This window comes from Hypomesus nipponensis, chromosome 12 (assembly GCF_054491055.1).
Source record: "Hypomesus nipponensis isolate SF chromosome 12, ASM5449105v1, whole genome shotgun sequence".
Taxonomy (NCBI): Eukaryota; Metazoa; Chordata; class Actinopteri; order Osmeriformes; family Osmeridae; genus Hypomesus; species Hypomesus nipponensis.
This window is the reverse complement of record NC_140372.1, coordinates 13,759,525-13,782,343: the sequence shown is the minus strand read 5'-3', so window position 1 is coordinate 13,782,343 and position 22,819 is coordinate 13,759,525. Positions and strand designations below refer to the sequence as shown.

Here is a 22,819-nt window from a genome sequence, read left to right as displayed (position 1 = left end):
GTGAGCACACATCCTTGACATTATTAGGAAGGGCAATACAAAAGAGAGGACAGAAAAGACATCCCAGAACTGAGAGTCTGGAGAGAGTCTGGTCTGGAGACAGTCTGGTCTGGAAAGAGTCTGGTCTGGAAAGAGTCTTGGAGAGAGTCTGGTCTAGCATTTTTTTATCCATCCATTTATTGGCACAACAACACTTATAATATTTAAGATTTGCATAGTGTCCATATCCCCATTTCCGTTATTATTATATTATAATTATTATTATTATTATTATGTATATTTTGTAGTGATGAATATTTTGTATTTTTTTATATTTCTTAATAACTATGTAGCTGTTGCGTGCCATGTCCCAAGAATTTCATTGTTCAGAATGACACGTTATTTGGTGCACTTGACAATCAAGAGACTTTGACTTTGGAGAGAGTCTGGTATGGAGACAGTCTAGTCTGGTCTGGTCTGGTCTGGAGACAGTCTGGTTTGGTCTGGTCTGGTTTGGTTTGGTCTGGTCTGGTTTGGTCTGGAGAGAGTCTGGTCTGGTCTGGAGAGAGTCTGTACTGGAGACCGTCTGGTCTGAAGAGAGTCTGGTCTGGAAAGAGTCTGGTCTGGAGAGAGTCTGGTCTGGAGAGAGTCTGGTCTGGAGAGAGTGGTCTGGTATGGAGCGAGTCATGTGATGCTCCTCCTTATCTGCACATGAAACGCTCAGTGCTGTCTGCAAACATCATGCTGATAGTAATCTCATCCACGGATGACGAAAGGTGGGGGGGGAGCGAACAAGGTGATAGAGCGGGTAGAGAGACAGAGAGATAGAGAGAAAAAAAGAGTGTAGAGAGTGATCGAGTGCTGCTGCTCAAAGGACTTTAACTCTCCTCCTATCCTTCTTTCCAATAAGCCTTGGTATGTGCTTTTTAATTGGCTTAAATTAATCTTAGGGATGTAGATGCCCGATTTGCATTCATTAAAAGTCAAGTGAGGAAGTCAAGCTTGATTCTAATCAAATTTGCTTAATTATGCCTAGCATGAGTGTCTCCCTGAGGAGAGCTCAGAGCTTACAGCTCTCAGAACTTTCGTCTTTGAGAACTAACTCCTGCTGAGGAAGCTGTTTCTCTGGCAGAAACAAATGTCACCGAACTCCCTCTGTCTCTTCTCATCTCCTCTGAGGTGTTCTATTAGATATTCTATTATGTTATAATACCTTGTACTATTATATCATATACCAATATTTTATTATATTAGGGTATAATGTGTTATATTGTTATGTTATACTATATTTTATAGGATTTATTATTCTGCTGGCTAGGCTGGAGGCTGAGTGCAAAGCATGAGGAAGGATTACCAGTGATCACACGTCAAATGTCAGAATAGTGCTTTTCACTTTCAGGTAGGCCCTGAGGATTCTAGGTCACGTGACCCAACCAGGAAGCAAGAGTGGTCGCTGTCCGGTCCTGCAGAACGGACTAGATGTCGCATGTCTGGTAGCAAGCTGACCTTGTTCACACAAACACAAGCAAACCCTCACAGGCAAACAAACACACACGCAGGACAATGAACTAGTAGTAATGAAGCCTAAATACCACTCTATCCATTTTCATTAGGGATATTAGAACATGTTTATCTCCTCGTCTTCATCACGGCACCGCCCTCCAAAGCAGCAGGTCAGTGGGTGACCAGGCAGCTAAGGAGACACGCTGCCGCCATTGCCGTCCAATCAGCTCTTAGACCTGCCTAATCCCCCAAGACAGCTCCTTTTCTCCTCACCAAGGAGCGGAAATGATTCTAATTAACACACACACACACGCACACACATGCATACACAGGCCAGCATCATATGATAATGGGAATTGATTATGCTTATGGTAATGTAGACGGTCCGGGCCGCAGCGCGACCTTCACAGGGCTAATTGAAACAAGTGCTGCAACTCTCTGCCAGTTATCAAGCACAACAGCCCGTCATTAATCACCATGAACACCGCTGTCATAACACAGGCCGCCGTCTTCTCAGACAAGTCTGGGGAGATGAATATGTCCGTTAGGATGATCTGTAGGTTAATGGAAGCGGATGACAGGCGGCTCAGTGTAACGCCTGAACAATTCCAGCGAACTTCTCTTGGTGTGGTGCAGTGTAACTCCAGAACCGTTCCAGCTCAATTCCGTTAAATGTGGGCTTGTGGAAGACTAACACAGGAAATCCCAAGCGTACACAGGAAGTAGGAAGCAATGCGATGATGGAATAATCATAAAGTTGAACTCTAGCAAGGAGTCATGTAGGTTACAAAAACGCTATCTGGTTGTCCTTCCTCCTAATTCAATTGAGTTATTTATAACTAGAGGATTATTAGAAAACATTATGAACTATATCTGAGGCTTCCCTCTAATCAACAGTGCAAGATGACCACCTGTTAAACACAGTTTTAATGTAAATTCTACGCTTCAGTGCATCATTCCAATAATGTAATCAGAGACATATCATATCCATCATTACATAGTCCAACACACAAAATGCCAATTAGACAACAACAACATTTCATTATGATTAAGAGAAAGCACTAGGGAGTTCACACCAGCACACTGTGAAGGTTGCTGCGTTCACATCTCCTGGATCATTATTCAATTAACAGCTTTGCTAATGTAACCAATTAATGCAGCAATAAGATAGCAGATATATGATTATTATGCATCTATGCAGTAGAAACTAATTGTACAGCAGATCAACCACTAATCAGTTTGGAAAACATCCAAAAACAACAAAGTCACCAAAATACTTTGGAAGTTTTAAAGGGAATCTGATAATAATCTATTATTTAGTCTGATGATCGTTAACGACTCTCTAAATTGTTTATTATCCAATATCCTGGCTATGAATTTTAAAGGACTCAGAATGCTAAAATCACAGCATAACCAGTTATTAATGAAGGGTGAACAAGCAAGGTCAACCAACACTTGTAACAACTAAAGCAGGAGAGATCTGGTCTGAACATCTTTCCATATTAGCACCAAACTGGGTCTACAATGGCTCGTCTTTCTCGTGACTGTTTTGCTTGTGCATATCTGTCTGTGTAGAAAAAGGTCCTGTACCCTGGACATGCAGTCAGAACCCTGGATATGTAGTCACAACCCTGGGCTGAAGCCAGAACCCTGACCGCTGATAGTTTAGGGTCATTAGAGCAGAGCCTACATGCAGAGAGAACGGCATCTTTTATGCAGCTCTTGAAAATGTGAGTTATGCTCTATACAGTCTCACTTTTGAGAGGGGACAGCACTAAAAGAACAAGTCAAATGTGTGAAAATTCAGAAAAACCTTCCAGGTTAACATACTGTCCATAGAGAGGATTATCTAACGGTTTCTCCTTTGTGGTTAACGTCTGTCCTGCTGACTGGACAGTTTCCATGGAGATGTCATTATTACCTTCATGACCTCCTTTTCTGTCTGCATGGGTTGTTATCTCTCCCTAGACACTTGTCCTGAAACAATGATTATACCCATCCAGTAAACGTGTAAAGGATCCTCACACACAGGCATCCTAAATTACATCTTCATTAGTTTTACTTTCAGCCTTAGAGAACACTGTTACACCTTCTAAAGACAGAGGTCAGGAATGAATTGATATGGGTTAGGGGAAAAATACGTATTTTCATAGGCTGTGCCTCGTATCGGACACTACCTGTCCTGAAATAGAAAAGCACCACCGCCACCTTGTGGATATAAAATGCAATTGTGTGCTTCTTCACTCTGGATGATAATTAAAGATTCATTCAGTTACAGAAAATGTATTCAAATATGAGAAGGAACGCCCCCAATTCTTACCTTAACTTCTGCACTTTCCTCCTGCCTGAGTTTAATTTAAAGTGGTTTCACAAAATAAACCAAGGATGAAAGCCCGCCTCACCAAAGGCAATTGGTTGGAACAGGATTACCGGAGCATAACTGGCTGGAAGTAGCAGGCCACTCCAAAAATTTGAAACTGACATTCCAATGGCACTGAGCTTTTTGTGTTGCTCAACTCTCAGAGGGCCTTAATTTACACATGGGAGCTAAATTGTTCATTTTTTACTGAATATAATCTATTGTACCTTTAACAACCATCACTGTACAATCACACAGACAAAAAACCTAACTTGTAGCAGGGTCATATTTATTTAAAAAAAAGTAACAATTCACAATAAATTATCGATGCATTTTTTTCAACAATTGGATCATGTGATCTAAAACCATTGTCATTGTTGTGATTTAAGATGGCCAGCCTGAGCAGAGAAGACAGGTGAAGACAGGAGATGGATGGAGATGAAGACCAGATGCTGTAATGTTAAAATGTCTCCCTGGGACACAGAGGATGTCCTTGGATGAATGGTTTCAGCTCAGAGTGTGTACAGAGGCACTAGGAACAGGCCAGGGCAATGAACTGGTTTGGCAACACTGAGGCAACGGACCTGATAAGAGCAAAAATCTTCTAGACAGAATCATTCCATGAGAATATGACCATCGTCAGTTGGTGCAGTTCTCAGAGGCCTGTAACAGAGAGAAGTTAAACAACTGATTATATACTAGTTTCTGACAAACGTACTTAATGTAGTAGGAAAGGAGTCAGTAAGAAAGCAATGCAAGCCAGACTTGGAAACCCAAATAGTGAGCACTGGTAATCCACAGGGACAGACATCTAGGTCAGAGGTCCTCAACCCTGGTCTTCAGAGCAAACTTTACAGATGTTTCCCTGCAACCTGATTTAAATGAATGGTTGTCATCAGCCTTCTGCATAGTTTAACCCATTCAGGTGTGTTGGAACGGAGAACAGTTTAGAAGTTTTAGAAACATCTAAAACATTTAGGACAGTGCTTGAGGACAGTGCTTGAGGACCAGGCTTGAAAACTACTGATCAAAGTGGTACCTGAATAGCTCTTAGACTGAGTAATGCTCAACCTAGGATAGCTATTGTGTATTTTCATTGCACACAAAAACAAAATTAAAAGGGGTGCTAAACTATCTCTGATCACATTAATAAATGACTCAGTGGTGGGGCTACAATGTGCATTGGTGTCTGGTGGCATTTGTACCTTGAGGGAGTCGGAGGCCTTGCGCAGCTCCTTGATGACGGAGGACAGAGCCTCTGGGTTGATTCCCTGCTCGCAGAGACGCACGCAGATGGACAGGGATTCCATATCGAGGCCCGTGTTCAACAGCCGGGAAATTTCCAGTAAGACTAGTGTGGGGCATACACAGGGGTGAGAAGAGCAATGTAGCTAAATAGCGACTAGCAACATGCAAGTACAGGTTAATAAATCACGTTTTCCATATATTTCCCGAAGAAAAAGCCTATTTAGCTAAATACTACTGTACGTTACTAATACTTGTCATCATGGATACGTTTCACATGTAACAGACCATCAACAGTACAGTACTGGAGAATAAATTACTGACCTGTTACTTAGAATAACGTACTTTAAGTAAAAACTACGGGCAAAAACACTGCAACTAGGACATCTACACCACTGGTCAGCTGGTTAGCGAAGCTACATTAGATCAGAATTTTATTTTCAATGGCTGGTTAGTTAGACTAGGGTAGCTAGCTAGCTTTAGCTATGTACAGTGCTACTGTAACGTTAACCAGCCAGACAAGCTAGTAGTAGTCCACCTACCATCCATCGTTTCCCGGACAGCGTTCATGTTTGCATTACCAGCGCCACTTGCCATGGGGATGCTGTTATCCTACCAAGTCTTGTAAGGTTTGCACGTTTTTAGCACCAAGCAATTAATTAGAAGGAAACGAATTCTCCTAAACATTTGGCTACGGCCAGTTAGCAAACAGTAGTCATGCCTAGAAAGGACGCGCGGTTAGCTTGAAGATAAACAGGTCACACATCACAATCAGTCACAACATCCCATACCGACACAAACCGGAATAAGGAGAAGTGACGACATTTTGCCCTGGTTGGCTGTTTTAGTAGTCTTCGTTCGGATAGGCTTATAGGCACTTCTTGTTTGGTGCTATTGGCTAGCGGGCGTCGTGGTCAAATTGAAACAAACGTTTGAACAGAATCACTGGACTCAAGCTTGCATTGCTGTTTGTATAAAAGGCTTCTGCTGCTAATAGTGAGTATAAATATTACAAATTAAATGCAAATTAGATTTGTATTGGGCATTAAGCAAGTAACCAACGCTATGCAGTAGATGATTATTACATCTAGTTCGAAAGAGCATCAATTTTGATAACAAAATGTGTGGTATTATTATTAGCCAACCACTTCTACTGGACTAGCGTTAGGTAGTTTGTTAGCTTGTTTAGTTTCCTTGCAAATAGGGTTTTTAACTTTCTCGTATCAAATACGGAAAAAACGGTACGCTGGCGGAATATATGCATGTTATTATTCAATTGTAAAGGCAAAAAATATGTATTACAATGAGTCTATAGCTTTACTAATCCTTTACGTGCATTTGTGTGAATAAACCTCAAAATGCATGATAAAATAAATCAGCCAAAAAACTAACAAACATCTCAAATGGAAAAAAGACATGAGTCACCAAGTCTAACTATTAGCATTAGCACAGGTGTGACTCCGACTGATTTACTGCTAGGATAGCTGGCTCAACACAGTTACATGGAAAATAAACTAGACTACCCTATTTATATTTGGCAAAAAGATACAAGATGTAAAACGGATGTCTAATTTAGTCCTGCGGCGTTATTCGCCTCTGAAGTGATGTCTGTTGATACCTAATTGATCAATGTTTCCTGTTATGCTTACTTACGCTCTACGTACAACTTATGAGCATAAAAAGGCCTGTGAATGGATGACAGGTGATATCACCCATAGACATAAATCAGCTACTGCTGTTGTATCAGATCTAGCCTCTGAAGAGTGCTTGGTAAGAGTAAAATAGCTGTCAATAAAAAGGGAGGTCCTGTATCGGACAAACTCATTTTCCCAATATTTACATTTATTCATTTAGCAGACGCTTTTATCCAAAGCGACTTCCAAGAGAGCGCTTTACAAAAGTGCATAGGTCGCTGATCATAATACCGAGATATCCCCAAACATTGCGGGAGCCAAAAATGAAGCAAACACTGTGAAAAAACAAAAATAAGTGCCAAAGGGAAGAACCATAAGAGCATGTAGTTAAACAAGTTACAATTAAACAACATGAAACTCAACATAGGGGATCTCCCAGCTAATACAAGATCGTTGGCAACCCTGCTTGCAAAACAAAGTAACTTGCTACTTTTGCACACATTTTACACAGTACTTGAGTTGCATCTAAGTGAAATGATCACCACTAAAAACAAAACACCCATTATTTCACCCATATCTAGGTTGGTGGCCAGTCAAAATGATGGATGGTCTTGATCCTCATATCACCCCAGAAACCCCGGGCCGACCAGCCATCCGCAACCCTTTCGAGAGCCCCAGCGACTACCACCACCTGCATGAGTCTCTGGTCCCTAGCCCCTCTGTCTTCAAGACTCGCAAACCCTCCGGAGCTGTGAGTTTGGTGTACACACTTGGGGTGGCTTGGACTGCCTAGTACCATACTGTTTCACAATCTCTGATCTGAAGTGATTTGGCTGCATGTTTGATCGAAAGCTAGATAAACTATTTACCCCTATTGCCTCATGGTTGACCTCGTTAAGAGTCTCTCAGTTGGAACTATGCCGTAATTGACTACAGGAATACTAACGCCCCTCCCTTACTCTCCTCTCTTTCAGACGCCAGCTAAGTTCAGCTGGTCCATAGATGACATGGCCTCCATGCACCCAGTACACATAGACGCCGAGGACATCCATCGCCAGTCCCTCTACTTCAGTCAGAGCAGGTCAGAACATGGCTAGCTGGCTAGTTAGCTACAATGCTAGCTGGTGTCTTGCTCCGCTGTGGCGTGCACACCATGGAGCTCTGTTGATGGATGCCAGCATAGATGTTTGCGTTGGACGTGTTAAGTTGTCTTGCGACAGTACAGTTGAGGAGACGTTGGCCACTGACACAAGCTTTGTTGTTCAACCTCTCAGGACAGACACCGAGATAGAGGAGAAGAGGCAGAACGCCATCGAGCAGGTGGGGATCTCTTCTCTGTTAGTGAGCCCAGATTGGTACCTCGGTACTTCTGCCAAACTTGTGTGTTCATTCATCGTTTATCCTAAACGGTGTACCGGGGGGGGGGGGGGGGTTAGGGACGTCTTGATCTGTGGTCAAATACTCTATTGTGCTCTGCCACTGAGGTTAAGCTACGCCTATCCACTTTAGATCTCAACTGCTGTGGTAGGCATTCAGCTCAAGGAGTTTGGACACATTGACAGGAGACATGTTTTGTCTTCTTTTTACAGTTTTTCACAAAAGAAGCCATTGTTCCCTCCCCATGGGCTGGTCCAGCCAATAAGCAATCATTACAGTTGCAGGCAGGGAAAAGTATGTATAAAGAGTCTATCGGGCAATGGTTGTGTGTAGTGGGTATACTGTTTAATGCACTCTTTTACTAGTCAAACTTTACTGAGTTTCATGTCTCGTCTTGGTGTATTTCTGCACCAGGTCCCTTGCCCCAACTGATCCTTGAAGAACCTTTGATAACCAAGAAGAACAATGGTTTGTACTTAGCAGTCTTTGTGATAGGACTTGTTTTGTTTAATGTTACTGTTTAATTTTAGTATTTGAATGATCATTGTAAACATGTCTAACATGACTAATGATGTTTCTCTTCATGTTGTGTGTGTTGCAGTGTCCTGTCAGACAACCCTCTCCTTACCTGTGGGTTTAGATGTGGAGACAATACTGGGTACATCTTTCAGAATCTCTGAATACTCTGGTGCATGTAGCCTTTTAATCAGGAGTGTCTAGTAGAGATGAGGCCTTACTGAAACCTTTCTCTCTCCCCTGGATTATCTCTCTCTCTGTGTATCTCTCTTCCTCTGTCCCTGCTTCTCTCTCTTATTGTCTCTTTCTGTCTTACTATGTCCCTTGCAGCAGCGTATTGCTTATCAGAGGAGCTTTGTGACCAGGTACAGGAGAGCCTAAGTACTTCTTCTCTGAGGAGGAAGTTGTTCCTGGACGGCCAGGGCAGCGGGTCAGACTCCTCCAACCCCTCCAGCCCAGAGAGGGAGGTGTCCTGTGCGAAGGAGAGACCCCCAGGGGGAGGCCTGGAAGGAGGCGGACCTCTGTCCTCTCCTTTCTCCTGTGGCATAAGTGCCATCACCCCCTCCACGGTAACTCTCCCATTTATTGTAGATTGGTTTATTAGTCGCAAGTTGCCAGTTGGTACTGTATTGTCATGTCGATGATTGTGGTTTTATTCATCATTTCAGAGTAATTGAAATTTCCAGGATGGTAATGGTAAAAAAAACCAAAAAACAACTTTATTGACACATGACTGTGGTTTCTCCCGTGTAGGGACAGTTCTCATCCAGTCCCATCCAGGGTCGTGGCCGGGCCTACAGCCTGGGCAATGGTGCCAGCCCTCTGTTTCCTGATAAGTCGTCCCCCGCCGCCTTCAAGTCCCCAACGCTGTCTCCTATTGGTCCAGAGGCCACAACCACACCCCAGGGAGCAGGTAGGATGCTGGTCATGTGACTTCCCACTTACTTTTCCTCATAGTATGTACAGATGTGTCCTAACACAAAAAAAATATCTTACAGTTGGTACATATTCCGTACAGATATGTAGATCTGTACTATGAATTCTCAAATTAACACTGACTGAAGGGAATTATTTGTTTGGTATTGGTCGTATCATTGTAAATGTCCTTATCGGAGTGTGGTCATGTCACTTCCTGTCAGGTGAAAGGAAGAAGTTGAACTTCGTCACCCCGGAGGCTGCGCCGCTGGAGATGGAGGTGAACGCCCACACAGAGAGCCCCTACGTGGAGGGCTGCTCCCCCATCCGCAGCTGCTCCCCCCTCCAGCCACAGGGCCGTACCCGGGCCAATCCCAGATCCAGGGCCCGCTGCTGGGCCTCGCCCCCTCGCGTTTCCCCCATCCTTAACCCTAAGCTCCTTGAGAATCAGAACGTCCTCTGGCTGTCTCCCAGCCCCCTGCCGGTCATGGAGATGGAGCCGTGCTCCCCGTCTCCTGGGGTGGCTGTGGCCAGGCTTGGGGAGACTCCTGGGTGCCTGGAGCCCATCCAGATGGAGGAGGCAGGAGAGGAGGAAGATGAGCTGGTCGCCACAGAGGAGGAGGAGGAAGAAGGGGTGCCGTCTGTGTGTCTCACCAGTTCTCGTATGGGCAGTGCGTTGGCCGTGGACACATCCCACATGTTTGTGTCTCTGCTGGCCGAGGGAAGCTGCATCCCCACAGACAGCAGCAGCATGCAGGTGGGTTGAGGGAATATACATGGGTCAGGGCCGGGCTAGATGGGGGGGGTCAGGGCTGTGCCAGTGTGGGGGCCAGGGCTGGGCTATTGCTGGACTAGCTAGGTGCTAACATTACACAAAAATTAGAAGTAGGCTAGACATGGAGATACTTAGTGGTAGGTCACTTTCCTTCTGTGTGTGGTTGTGTTTATAGGTGGACAGTGGGTACAACACCTACTCAGTCAGTGCTGCCAGCTTCATAGATGGCACCAGCTCTGACTGCCAGAGCAAGGAGTCATTCAGCACACACCCTACTGAGGACGCCTACAGTAGACACAATAGGAACCGGGTAAAATAAACACCAACTATATATTTTCATTTGAATTCACTCACACAAACTCTGAGCAGAATATGAATGGAAACGTCTTGTTTTACAGGCAGTTTACCCACACCCCTGACTGATCTAATAGGTGGATTCTTCGGCCCAGCAGAAGCCCGAAGATGATGTCATCAAAGAAATGTTTACACGTTTTAAAGCACTCATGTGAATCCCAAGCGAGAACGATCGATGCTGTTTGAAAGCTGCTGAAGTTGCACAATACCTCCTTTGTGAATCCCAATCAAACCCCCACCTAATTTTACTGACTGACTGTGCCAACAGTCTCACTTGGTGAAGACATGGAAAAGGGACTGGTAGGACTTGACGTTTGGTTCGAGACTACATTTGTACTGTATTTATAGATTTTGTGCTCACTCAAGTTTAGCTTCATGTATGGTCTCATGTTGCAGCATTATAATGCATTGGTGTGATCAGGTCAACTATCAAGTGGAGGAGCCTGACCATTAAACATTCTAAAATGGTTGTTTTTAATCGTTTTTTTGCTATTTATGTTATGTCACCACTTGCCTTGTTGAGAAACCACTGATCTGTTTGTCTTTTTTATAACAGAACTCTTTTTTTTTCTTAACTTCTAATGAAGTGGTATAAAATGAAATGTGCTTTTTTGAGCAACATTAAAAGATATTATCTCGACTGTTGTCCTGAACATCAGTTGTACAAGCTACAGTGCCTTCTCTACTCAAACTTTGTTTTTTTACAATCGCTATGAAAATGTTTTCAATACTTCTAACAAGTTTCCTAAACTCTTAACGCACCAACACACCTACGACACAATTGGCAAAACAGTTAATTTTATGCTCAAAATCACACAATGTAAACTAAACTCAAACACTAATTGTTATAACACAAAAACACACTAAACATTGCACCATGTCTACCAAAACACTAACACACATTCTCTTTCCACAGGAACATTTAGTCAATTATAGTACAATGCCGTAAAAACCACTAACATAAGATGGACTTACAGAAACTGCATTATTTTTTGTGTCAGGTCTCACAGTATATAGATTGTATTTGCAATGCAGTTTCTTTTGAAGCTTCTCTACATCTTTGTTTTGTTAGGTTTAGTAAATGCATGCATTTTGTTTATTTTACTGCAGAAATTCAGAACAAAAAATGAATGACCCATATCAGAGTAGCTTTATAGAATGTACGGTTACTGTATTGAAAAAAAGAAGGCCGAAACATAATTGCTGTAGTAAAAGGTTTCATTTGCAACAGGACATAACTGCAAGAAATATGCAATATAGCTGCCATTTACAGTATTACCCTAGCTCTGGGCCTTCTCTGAGCGCCACCATACATTCTAACTCCTCTCCCTTGCCCCACTCCTCTCTCTTGTCCTGGTACTCTTCTTCCTCTCTCTTGTCCTGGTACTCTTCTTCCTCTCTCTTGTCCTGGTACTTGTCTTTCTCTCCCTTGTCCTGGTACTCTTCTTCCTCTCTCTTGTCCTGGTACTTGTCTTTCTCTCCCTTGTCCTGGTACTCTTCTTCCTCTCTCTTGTCCTGGTACTTGTCTTTCTCTCCCTTGTCCTGGTACTCGTCTTCCTCTCCCTTGGCCTGGTACTTGTCTTCCTCTCCCTTGTCCTGGTACTCTTCTTCCTCTCCCTTGTCCTGGTACTCTTCTTCCTCTCTCTTGTCCTGGTACTCTTCTTCCTCTCCCTTGTCCTGGTACTCGTCTTCCTCTCCCTTGGCCTGGTACTCGTCTTCCTTGTCCTGGTACTCGTCATCCTCTCCCTTGTCCTGGTACTCGTCATCCTCTCCCTTGTCCTGGTACTTGTCTTCCTCTCCCTTGTCCTGGTACTTGTCTTCCTCTCCCTTGTCCTGGTACTCTTCTTCCTCTCCCTTGGCCTGGTACTCGTCTTCCTTGTCCTGGTACTCGTCATCCTCTCCCTTGTCCTGGTACTTGTCTTCCTCTCCCTTGTCCTGGTACTCTTCTTCCTCTCCCTTGTCCTGGTACTCTTCTTCCTCTCTCTTGTCCTGGTACTCTTCTTCCTCTCCCTTGTCCTGGTACTCGTCTTCCTCTCCCTTGGCCTGGTACTCGTCTTCCTTGTCCTGGTACTCGTCATCCTCTCCCTTGTCCTGGTACTCGTCATCCTCTCCCTTGTCCTGGTACTTGTCTTCCTCTCCCTTGTCCTGGTACTTGTCTTCCTATCCCTTGTCCTGGTACTCGTCTTCTTCTCCTTCTCCCTTTGCCCTTGTCCCAATCCTCTCCCTTGCCCTTGTACTACTCCTCTCCCTTGTCCTGGCACTTCTCTCCCTTCTCCCTCGTGCAGCATTACTGGATTCTTACTTTCTCCGTGTTGCTCTATTTGTTCTTTTTCCACACAAGATCAGCCCAAAGAGGTCCTCTTTACTGTATGGCCATGCGATTGAAACAACCTCAATACCTGAGTGTTTCCTAGTTGGGAATTAGCTGTAATTTACAGTATTTGCATAACTTCAACCAGCTGTTTCTCAGTAGCAACGGATTAAAATACAGGGGATATATATGTGTTTCAATTCACAATATTAACAGCTGTTCACTTTGACTTTAGCCAATAAGCTAAGTTTTAAACATGATGTTATCTGTTTTGACATACAGTGTGAAAGCAATGGTAAATTGGGCAGTAAAAATCGATTGTTTTGGTCTTGGTTGACCTTGTGTGTAAAAGAAATTCAAGCATTTTTAATTTGTGTTTACACACTGCATTTTGTGTCAAAGTAACAAGATATGTGTTAATTGTATAGCCAACACAGACATGTTGTGCTAACTGTGTCAAGAGTTCAAGTCAAGTTCAAGTCTTTTATTTGTCAGGTACAAAGAACAACACAAGGTCAGACTGGGCACTGAAATTCTTAAGACAAGACAACGCAAGCACCTGGCATAACATGACATATAAGTACACAGAACATAATTTACATCTATGCTGAGCTTAAATAAGTGAAACTTCCTAAATATACAGATAGCAATAAATAATCGACTATACTAAACCTAATACTAAAACTCCCTAAATATACAGACAACAATAAATAATACACTATACTAACCCTAAATGCACTTAACACCTATAGCAACCCTATTACCTATTTTAACCTAGGTGGAGTACAGTACAAAAGTGCAAAATTGCAGATCAGTGACTATGTCAATGACCATACAGGAGCCTGATGGCGAAGTACAGTGAGGTACAGTAGTGCAATGTTACTGATGCAACCAATACTGAAAGTGACAGTGTATTAGTGACTAGTGTGCAGTGAATCAATGTCCATAGCAGTGTCCATTCAGAAGCCTGATGGCCCTTGGGTAGAAACTGTTGTCCAGTCTGCGTGTGCGCGACCGGATGCTGCGGTAACGCCTGCCAGAAGGCAACGGGGTAAAGAGACTGAAGGATGGGTGGGAACAGTCTCTTAGAATCCTGCCAAGAGTAGTGCAGTGGCGAAAATCTGTTATCAACTTTTGGGGGGGACAATTATATGACATTTTCTCAAGAGCAATTACTAAGGGGGACACCAAAATTATTGCTGTAACACAGCCTACATTGTGAAGACCGTAGGTGGGTGTGTAAACCTGCAGGAGAGACTTGATGTAGTCGGGTGCAGTCCTGTTCACTGCTCGGAAGGTCAGTACCAGGGTCTTGAATCTGATGCAGGCCGTGATGGGTAGCCAGTGGAGGGAGATGAGGAGCGGAGTAACGTGGGAGCGTCTGGGTAGGTTGTAGACCAGGCGTGCCGCTGCTTTCTAAACCCTCTGAAGAGGGCGAGTTGCGCATGCTGGGAGACCGGCGAGCAGCGAGTTGCAGTAGTCTAACTTGGAGAGGACTAGTGCTTGGAGCAGCAGCTGGGTGAAGTGCTCAGACAGGTATCTCCTGATCTTCCGGATGTTGTGGAGGGTGAATCTACACGACCGGGAGACCGCAGCAATGTGGGCCGTGAGGGAGAGCTCCATGGTAACCCCAAGGTTCCTGGCAGAGGATGAGGGGGTCAGGGTCGCAGATCCTAGGGTGATTGAGAGGTCCTGGGAGATGGAGGGTTTGGCCGGGATGATGAGAAGTTCTGTTTTGGCGAGTTTCAGCTGGAGGTGGTGGTCGGTCATCCAGGCAGAGATGTCTGCAAGGCAAGCCTCAATCCTAGCTGAGATCCCCGGATCGGTCGGGGGGAACGACAGGTACAGCTGCGTGTCGTCAGCGTAGCAATGGTAGGAGAAGCCATGGGAGGTGATTATTGGTCCAAGTGAGGTGGTATACAGAGAGAAGAGGAGGGGTCCTAGGACGGAGCCCTGTGGGACACCAGTAGAGAGCTGGCGAGGGTCTGACAGTTTGCCTCTCCAGGAGACCTGGTATGATCTTCCCGACAGGTAGGATGAGATCCACTGGAGTGCACTTGTTCAAAGGTAGTTATAAGTAGTGTTTCTTATTATTCAAGTATGAATGCAGGTGTACAGTATTTACAACCAGCAATACCAAGAAAGGCCAGTATGTACTGTACACTGTATGGGTGCAGTTTATGTAATTACAATGGGCATGGTGCAGTCTCATCTAAAATAATCTCAATTGAACCATCATAAAGTCGGGGAAAATTAGAAACCATTTATCTTGAAGTGTCAACACTTTGTTGGCAAGAGTCTGCAGTTCTGTAAATTGTGGGTGTGGCTGATATGGGTCTGTGCCACCACTGAGGTGACTAGCTAGTGCTGTTCCACTGTCTCCTACACTGGTGCTGCTGGCAAAAAGGTTGACCCCCGGTCCTGCTATGGCTGTGACACTGTCATCTGAAGTCTCTCCCTGGCTCTTTCCCTTTCACCACCCTCACTGACTCACAGTCTGTCTCCTAGAAAAGACATAAGGTGTTTGCCATCCTTGCCATACCATTGCCTCAAACTAATCTTGGTTCAGTCACCAGTTTAAGTAGAGATTGGGGGTATCCATGGCATTGTTCAATTATGTCCCTATTTTACAAGTCTACAGAAGAGAACCCGTCATGTTGCCAAACAAGAGACTCAACAAATTTACCTGAGACCCCCTGTCTCTGCCAGTCTGTTCCTGCCTACCTGCAGCTTTATTGTCAGACCATTAGCAACGTTAGCAACAGCATTAGCAAGCCAAAACTCTTTCTAGCATGTGTATTGACAGGGATAGCCTAACCTGTCAGCTGTCTTATCGATGCCTCGAGAGTATAGTGGAAGTAACCAGAGCTTGCCGTCAAGCAATAGCTGTGGTCGTACGATGGGTACGATGACGTCAATTATATTTTCAAAGGCTTTTTAGACAGAAAGGCGACTTTTAAAAACTAAAACCCAGCGGTGTGTATTTTTTTGCCTCCCGTTTCGAATTCTGAATTCAAATTACAAGACAAAAAATTATATCCTGAGAAAAGTGGATTTTGAGGGGTATAGCTCCATAGACCTCCATTCACTCTGCACTCGACCGTTAGCGCCCTCAAATGGATTTAGAGTGGAACTGCAACCAGTTCAGGACGCAGAAGTTTCCCGAGAGTGGGAGTTCTCCCCATATTAGACATCGCGACTAAAAGACGCGTTACTTGTTTGAACAAGGAACGAGTAACGGATTCATTCAATTAGAAAGAAGTTAAACCTTGCCAGCTAAACAGAATCACCTATGAAAGATGCAGGCGTCGATGCCTCGACCTATCGTATGCTAAGCGAGCGCTCTAACATTTGAGCTAATCCCCCATGTTGACTTTCACGTCGGGAAACTTGTGATCGTCAGCATTAGGACAACCGTGTCTGTTGGAATTTCACAGGGAATGCGGGTACCGATTCGCTGCATAAGACAGGCTGCATAAGACAGGCAAAGGAAGCGCTGCTGCATTTGAGCTAACTCGCACTTCCATTGCTCCTACCTGGGAGAGTTGAATCGTCCCACGCTTTGGAGCTGCTTTTCCGAAACATGCGCAAAGTTTGTTGTGGAACGGAGCTCCATTTTTCAATGAAAAAATCTGTTGGAGAATGCGGGCATCGATCCCGCTGCCTCTCGCATGCGAAGCAAGCGCTCTATCACTTGAGCTAATTCCCCCATGTTAAGCTCCTTGTCAGGAAACTGGTGAGGGTCAGCATGAGGACACAAATTGTCTGAGACCAACTGTGTCTCGGAAGTCGTCGTCCCTCATGCCAATGCGATTCTTGTTAATGTTTCTGTGGAAAGAAGCTAAATCTTGCCAGTTAAACAGCATTACCTATGGAGGATGCGGGCATCGATCCCGCTACCTCTCGCATGCAAAGCGAGCGCTCTACCATTTGAGCTAATCCCCCATGTTGAGTTTCTCGTCGGGAAACTTGTGATCGTCAGCATTAGGACAACCGTGTCTGTGAAGTAGTCATCCTTCATGCGATTCTTGTAAATGTTTCTGTGGAAAGAAGCTAAATCTTGCCAGCTAAACAGAATCACCTATGGAGGATGCGGGCATCGATCCCGCTACCTCTCGCATGCTAAGCGAGCGCTCTACCATTTGAGCTAATCCCCCACCTTACATGTGACAACTATCCTTGGCAGAGTTCAAAACTCCTCGGTCTTGAGTCACAATCTACAATCTGGTTCGACTGCTTACTTGACATCAGTTGGAATCTCACAGGGAATGCGGGTACCGATTCCGCTGCATAAGACAGGCAAAGGAAGCGCTGCGGCATTTGAGCCAACTCGCACTTCCATTGCTCCTACCTGGGAGAGTTGAATCGTCCCATGCTTTGGAGCTGCTTTTCCGAAACACGTGCAAAGTTTGTTGTGGAACGGAGCTCCATTTTTCAATGAAAAAAATCTGTTGGAGAATGCGGGCATCGATCCCGCTGCCTCTCGCATGCGAAGCAAGCTCTTTACCACTTGAGCTAATTCCCCCATGTTAAGCTGCTTGTCGGGGAACTGGTGAGGGTCAGCACGAGGACACAAATTGTCTCAAACCAACCGTGTCTCGGAAGTCGTCGTCCTTCATGCCAATGCGATTCTTGTTAATGTTTCTGTGGAAAGAAGCTAAATCTTGCCAGCTAAACAGCATCACCTATGGAGGATGCGGGCATCGATCCCGCTACCTCTCGCATGCAAAGCGAGCGCTCTACCATTTGAGCTAAGCCCCCATGTTGAGGTTCTCGTCGGGAAACTTGTGATCGTCAGCATTAGGACAACCGTGTCTGTGAAGTAGTCATCCTTCATGCGATTCTTGTAAATGTTTCTGTGGAAGGAAGCTAAATCTTGCCAGCTAAACAGAATCACCTATGGAGGATGCGGGCATCGATCCCTCTACCTCTCGCATGCTAAGCGAGCGCTCTACCATTTGAGCTAATCCCCCACCTTACATGTGACAACTATCCTTGGCAGAGTTCAAAACTCCTCGGTCTTGAGTCACAATCTACAATCTGGTTCGACTGCTTACTTGACATCAGTTGGAATCTCACAGGGAATGCGGGTACCGATTCCGCTGCATAAGACAGGCAAAGGAAGCGCTGCGGCATTTGAGCCAACTCGCACTTCCATTGCTCCTACCTGGGAGAGTTGAATCGTCCCATGCTTTGGAGCTGCTTTTCCGAAACACGTGCAAAGTTTGTTGTGGAACGGAGCTCCATTTTTCAATGAAAAAAATCTGTTGGAGAATGCGGGCATCGATCCCGCTGCCTCTCGCATGCGAAGCAAGCGCTCTACCACTTGAGCTAATTCCCCCATGTTAAGCTGCTTGTCGGGGAACTGGTGAGGGTCAGCACGAGGACACAAATTGTCTCAAACCAACCGTGTCTCGGAAGTCGTCGTCCTTCATGCCAATGCGATTCTTGTTAATGTTTCTGTGGAAAGAAGCTAAATCTTGCCAGCTAAACAGCATCACCTATGGAGGATGCGGGCATCGATCCCGCTACCTCTCGCATGCAAAGCGAGCGCTCTACCATTTGAGCTAAGCCCCCATGTTGACGTTCTCGTCGGGAAACTTGTGATCGTCAGCATTAGGACAACCGTGTCTGTGAAGTAGTCATCCTTCATGCGATTCTTGTAAATGTTTCTGTGGAAAGAAGCTAAATCTTGCCAGCTAAACAGAATCACCTATGGAGGATGCGGGCATCGATCCCTCTACCTCTCGCATGCTAAGCGAGCGCTCTACCATTTGAGCTAATCCCCCACCTTACATGTGACAACTATCCTTGGCAGAGTTCAAAACTCCTCGGTCTTGAGTCACAATCTACAATCTGGTTCGACTGCTTACTTGACATCAGTTGGAATCTCACAGGGAATGCGGGTACCGATTCCGCTGCATAAGACAGGCAAAGGAAGCGCTGCGGCATTTGAGCCAACTCGCACTTCCATTGCTCCTACCTGGGAGAGTTGAATCGTCCCATGCTTTGGAGCTGCTTTTCCGAAACACGTGCAAAGTTTGTTGTGGAACGGAGCTCCATTTTTCAATGAAAAAAATCTGTTGGAGAATGCGGGCATCGATCCCGCTGCCTCTCGCATGCGAAGCAAGCGCTCTACCACTTGAGCTAATTCCCCCATGTTAAGCTGCTTGTCGGGGAACTGGTGAGGGTCAGCATGAGGACACAAATTGTCTGAAATCAACCGTGTCTCGGAAGTCGTCGTCCTTCATGCCAATGCGATTCTTGTTAATGTTTCTGTGGAAAGAAGCTAAATCTTGCCAGCTAAACAGCATCACCTATGGAGGATGCGGGCATCGATCCCGCTACCTCTCGCATGCAAAGCGAGCGCTCTCCCATTTGAGCTAATCCCCCATGTTGAGTTTCTCGTCGGGAACCTTGTGATCGTCAGCATTAGGACAACCGTGTCTGTGAAGTAGTCATCCTTCATGCGATTCTTGTAAATGTTTCTGTGGAAAGAAGCTAAATCTTGCCAGCTAAACAGAATCACCTATGGAGGATGCGGGCATCGATCCCGCTACCTCTCGCATGCTAAGCGAGCGCTCTACCATTTGAGCTAATCCCCCACCTTACATGTGACAACTATCCTTGGCAGAGTTCAAAACTCCTCGGTCTTGAGTCACAATCTACAATCTGGTTCGACTGCTTACTTGACATCAGTTGGAATCTCACAGGGAATGCGGGTACCGATTCCGCTGCATAAGACAGGCAAAGGAAGTGCTGCGGCATTTGAGCCAACTCGCACTTCCATTGCTCCTACCTGGGAGAGTTGAATCGTCCCATGCTTTGGAGCTGCTTTTCCGAAACACGTGCAAAGTTTGTTGTGGAACGGAGCTCCATTTTTCAATGAAAAAAATCTGTTGGAGAATGCGGGCATCGATCCCGCTGCCTCTCGCATGCGAAGCAAGCGCTCTACCACTTGAGCTAATTCCCCCATGTTAAGCTGCTTGTCGGGGAACTGGTGAGGGTCAGCACGAGGACACAAATTGTCTCAAACCAACCGTGTCTCGGAAGTCGTCGTCCTTCATGCCAATGCGATTCTTGTTAATGTTTCTGTGGAAAGAAGCTAAATCTTGCCAGCTAAACAGCATCACCTATGGAGGATGCGGGCATCGATCCCGCTACCTCTCGCATGCAAAGCGAGCGCGCTACCATTTGAGCTAAGCCCCCATGTTGACGTTCTCGTCGGGAAACTTGTGATCGTCAGCATTAGGACAACCGTGTCTGTGAAGTAGTCATCCTTCATGCGATTCTTGTAAATGTTTCTGTGGAAAGAAGCTAAATCTTGCCAGCTAAACAGAATCACCTATGGAGGATGCGGGCATCGATCCCTCTACCTCTCGCATGCTAAGCGAGCGCTCTACCATTTGAGCTAATCCCCCACCTTACATGTGACAACTATCCTTGGCAGAGTTCAAAACTCCTCGGTCTTGAGTCACAATCTACAATCTGGTTCGACTGCTTACTTGACATCAGTTGGAATCTCACAGGGAATGCGGGTACCGATTCCGCTGCATAAGACAGGCAAAGGAAGCGCTGCGGCATTTGAGCCAACTCGCACTTCCATTGCTCCTACCTGGGAGAGTTGAATCGTCCCATGCTTTGGAGCTGCTTTTCCGAAACACGTGCAAAGTTTGTTGTGGAACGGAGCTCCATTTTTCAATGAAAAAAATCTGTTGGAGAATGCGGGCATCGATCCCGCTGCCTCTCGCATGCGAAGCAAGCGCTCTACCACTTGAGCTAATTCCCCCATGTTAAGCTGCTTGTCGGGGAACTGGTGAGGGTCAGCATGAGGACACAAATTGTCTGAAATCAACCGTGTCTCGGAAGTCGTCGTCCTTCATGCCAATGCGATTCTTGTTAATGTTTCTGTGGAAAGAAGCTAAATCTTGCCAGCTAAACAGCATCACCTATGGAGGATGCGGGCATCGATCCCGCTACCTCTCGCATGCAAAGCGAGCGCTCTCCCATTTGAGCTAATCCCCCATGTTGAGTTTCTCGTCGGGAACCTTGTGATCGTCAGCATTAGGACAACCGTGTCTGTGAAGTAGTCATCCTTCATGCGATTCTTGTAAATGTTTCTGTGGAAAGAAGCTAAATCTTGCCAGCTAAACAGAATCACCTATGGAGGATGCGGGCATCGATCCCGCTACCTCTCGCATGCTAAGCGAGCGCTCTACCATTTGAGCTAATCCCCCACCTTACATGTGACAACTATCCTTGGCAGAGTTCAAAACTCCTCGGTCTTGAGTCACAATCTACAATCTGGTTCGACTGCTTACTTGACATCAGTTGGAATCTCACAGGGAATGCGGGTACCGATTCCGCTGCATAAGACAGGCAAAGGAAGCGCTGCGGCATTTGAGCCAACTCGCACTTCCATTGCTCCTACCTGGGAGAGTTGAATCGTCCCATGCTTTGGAGCTGCTTTTCCGAAACACGTGCAAAGTTTGTTGTGGAACGGAGCTCCATTTTTCAATGAAAAAAATCTGTTGGAGAATGCGGGCATCGATCCCGCTGCCTCTCGCATGCGAAGCAAGCGCTCTACCACTTGAGCTAATTCCCCCATGTTAAGCTGCTTGTCGGGGAACTGGTGAGGGTCAGCACGAGGACACAAATTGTCTCAAACCAACCGTGTCTCGGAAGTCGTCGTCCTTCATGCCAATGCGATTCTTGTTAATGTTTCTGTGGAAAGAAGCTAAATCTTGCCAGCTAAACAGCATCACCTATGGAGGATGCGGGCATCGATCCCGCTACCTCTCGCATGCAAAGCGAGCGCTCTACCATTTGAGCTAAGCCCCCATGTTGAGGTTCTCGTCGGGAAACTTGTGATCGTCAGCATTAGGACAACCGTGTCTGTGAAGTAGTCATCCTTCATGCGATTCTTGTAAATGTGTCTGTGGAAAGAAGCTAAATCTTGCCAGCTAAACAGAATCACCTATGGAGGATGCGGGCATCGATCCCTCTACCTCTCGCATGCTAAGCGAGCGCTCTACCATTTGAGCTAATCCCCCACCTTACATGTGACAACTATCCTTGGCAGAGTTCAAAACTCCTCGGTCTTGAGTCACAATCTACAATCTGGTTCGACTGCTTACTTGACATCAGTTGGAATCTCACAGGGAATGCGGGTACCGATTCCGCTGCATAAGACAGGCAAAGGAAGCGCTGCGGCATTTGAGCCAACTCGCACTTCCATTGCTCCTACCTGGGAGAGTTGAATCGTCCCATGCTTTGGAGCTGCTTTTCCGAAACACGTGCAAAGTTTGTTGTGGAACGGAGCTCCATTTTTCAATGAAAAAAATCTGTTGGAGAATGCGGGCATCGATCCCGCTGCCTCTCGCATGCGAAGCAAGCGCTCTACCACTTGAGCTAATTCCCCCATGTTAAGCTGCTTGTCGGGGAACTGGTGAGGGTCAGCACGAGGACACAAATTGTCTCAAACCAACCGTGTCTCGGAAGTCGTCGTCCTTCATGCCAATGCGATTCTTGTTAATGTTTCTGTGGAAAGAAGCTAAATCTTGCCAGCTAAACAGCATCACCTATGGAGGATGCGGGCATCGATCCCGCTACCTCTCGCATGCAAAGCGAGCGCTCTACCATTTGAGCTAAGCCCCCATGTTGACGTTCTCGTCGGGAAACTTGTGATCGTCAGCATTAGGACAACCGTGTCTGTGAAGTAGTCATCCTTCATGCGATTCTTGTAAATGTTTCTGTGGAAAGAAGCTAAATCTTGCCAGCTAAACAGAATCACCTATGGAGGATGCGGGCATCGATCCCTCTACCTCTCGCATGCTAAGCGAGCGCTCTAC

The 22,819-nt window shown here is 45.6% G+C and overlaps 2 protein-coding genes and 12 non-coding genes across 15 annotated transcripts; 1 reads left to right on the top strand and 13 right to left on the bottom strand.

The window, feature by feature from the left end:
• Window positions 1-4,113: 4,113 nt before the first annotated feature.
• Window positions 4,114-5,841, bottom strand: mzt1 (mitotic spindle organizing protein 1). The gene is made up of 3 exons (XM_084668549.1): window positions 5,629-5,841; window positions 5,047-5,192; window positions 4,114-4,504 (listed from the first exon to the last, which is right to left on the bottom strand). Exons 1-3 carry the CDS (start codon window positions 5,681-5,683, stop codon window positions 4,481-4,483), a joined length of 225 nt encoding a protein of 74 aa, XP_084524675.1. The 5' UTR covers window positions 5,684-5,841; the 3' UTR covers window positions 4,114-4,480.
• An 86-nt stretch (window positions 5,842-5,927) lies between these two features.
• bora (bora aurora kinase A activator) lies at window positions 5,928-11,328 on the top strand. Of its 2 annotated transcripts, none has more exons than XM_084668547.1 (12): window positions 5,928-6,082; window positions 7,302-7,471; window positions 7,695-7,801; window positions 7,995-8,040; window positions 8,310-8,391; window positions 8,512-8,565; window positions 8,699-8,755; window positions 8,944-9,182; window positions 9,367-9,526; window positions 9,753-10,285; window positions 10,479-10,613; window positions 10,702-11,328. In XM_084668547.1, the coding sequence occupies exons 2-12, from the start codon at window positions 7,319-7,321 to the stop codon at window positions 10,720-10,722; spliced, it is 1,587 nt and encodes a 528-aa protein (XP_084524673.1). In that variant the 5' UTR covers window positions 5,928-6,082; window positions 7,302-7,318; the 3' UTR covers window positions 10,723-11,328. The 2 variants fall into 2 exon arrangements, with proteins under 2 accessions (XP_084524673.1, XP_084524674.1); XM_084668548.1 differs by having other exon boundaries at window positions 5,951-6,082; window positions 7,353-7,471.
• A 5,512-nt stretch (window positions 11,329-16,840) lies between these two features.
• On the bottom strand, window positions 16,841-16,913 carry trnaa-ugc (transfer RNA alanine (anticodon UGC)). The gene has a single exon. It is a non-coding gene; the product is annotated as a tRNA-Ala (tRNA).
• A 139-nt stretch (window positions 16,914-17,052) lies between these two features.
• Window positions 17,053-17,125, bottom strand: trnaa-agc (transfer RNA alanine (anticodon AGC)). The gene has a single exon. It is a non-coding gene; the product is annotated as a tRNA-Ala (tRNA).
• Window positions 17,126-18,236: 1,111 nt separating this feature from the next.
• Window positions 18,237-18,309, bottom strand: trnaa-cgc (transfer RNA alanine (anticodon CGC)). The gene has a single exon. It is a non-coding gene; the product is annotated as a tRNA-Ala (tRNA).
• A 743-nt stretch (window positions 18,310-19,052) lies between these two features.
• On the bottom strand, window positions 19,053-19,125 carry trnaa-cgc (transfer RNA alanine (anticodon CGC)). The gene has a single exon. It is a non-coding gene; the product is annotated as a tRNA-Ala (tRNA).
• Window positions 19,126-19,288: 163 nt separating this feature from the next.
• On the bottom strand, window positions 19,289-19,361 carry trnaa-ugc (transfer RNA alanine (anticodon UGC)). Its single transcript has one exon. It is a non-coding gene; the product is annotated as a tRNA-Ala (tRNA).
• Window positions 19,362-19,500: 139 nt separating this feature from the next.
• On the bottom strand, window positions 19,501-19,573 carry trnaa-agc (transfer RNA alanine (anticodon AGC)). Its single transcript has one exon. It is a non-coding gene; the product is annotated as a tRNA-Ala (tRNA).
• Window positions 19,574-19,868: 295 nt separating this feature from the next.
• trnaa-cgc (transfer RNA alanine (anticodon CGC)) lies at window positions 19,869-19,941 on the bottom strand. Its single transcript has one exon. It is a non-coding gene; the product is annotated as a tRNA-Ala (tRNA).
• A 743-nt stretch (window positions 19,942-20,684) lies between these two features.
• trnaa-cgc (transfer RNA alanine (anticodon CGC)) lies at window positions 20,685-20,757 on the bottom strand. The gene has a single exon. It is a non-coding gene; the product is annotated as a tRNA-Ala (tRNA).
• A 163-nt stretch (window positions 20,758-20,920) lies between these two features.
• trnaa-ugc (transfer RNA alanine (anticodon UGC)) lies at window positions 20,921-20,993 on the bottom strand. Its single transcript has one exon. It is a non-coding gene; the product is annotated as a tRNA-Ala (tRNA).
• A 139-nt stretch (window positions 20,994-21,132) lies between these two features.
• trnaa-agc (transfer RNA alanine (anticodon AGC)) lies at window positions 21,133-21,205 on the bottom strand. Its single transcript has one exon. It is a non-coding gene; the product is annotated as a tRNA-Ala (tRNA).
• A 295-nt stretch (window positions 21,206-21,500) lies between these two features.
• trnaa-cgc (transfer RNA alanine (anticodon CGC)) lies at window positions 21,501-21,573 on the bottom strand. The gene has a single exon. It is a non-coding gene; the product is annotated as a tRNA-Ala (tRNA).
• A 743-nt stretch (window positions 21,574-22,316) lies between these two features.
• Window positions 22,317-22,389, bottom strand: trnaa-cgc (transfer RNA alanine (anticodon CGC)). The gene has a single exon. It is a non-coding gene; the product is annotated as a tRNA-Ala (tRNA).
• Window positions 22,390-22,819: the final 430 nt, after the last annotated feature.

Bases quoted from the DNA above. Each gene is read 5' to 3' on its own strand.
- mzt1 (XM_084668549.1), bottom strand. From the start codon at position 5,683: ATGGCAAGTGGCGCTGGTAATGCAAACATGAACGCTGTCCGGGAAACG. The intron at 5,193-5,628 runs GTAGGTGGACTA...GCCCCACACTAG, and splicing joins TGTCCGGGAAACGATGGATG to TCTTACTGGAAATTTCCCGG. The intron at 4,505-5,046 runs GTACAAATGCCA...TCTCTGTTACAG, and splicing joins AGGCCTCCGACTCCCTCAAG to GCCTCTGAGAACTGCACCAA.
- bora (XM_084668547.1), top strand. From the start codon at position 7,319: ATGATGGATGGTCTTGATCCTCATATCACCCCAGAAACCCCGGGCCGA. The intron at 7,802-7,994 runs GTCAGAACATGG...TCAACCTCTCAG, and splicing joins CTCTACTTCAGTCAGAGCAG to GACAGACACCGAGATAGAGG. The intron at 8,756-8,943 runs GTACATCTTTCA...TGTCCCTTGCAG, and splicing joins AGATGTGGAGACAATACTGG to CAGCGTATTGCTTATCAGAG.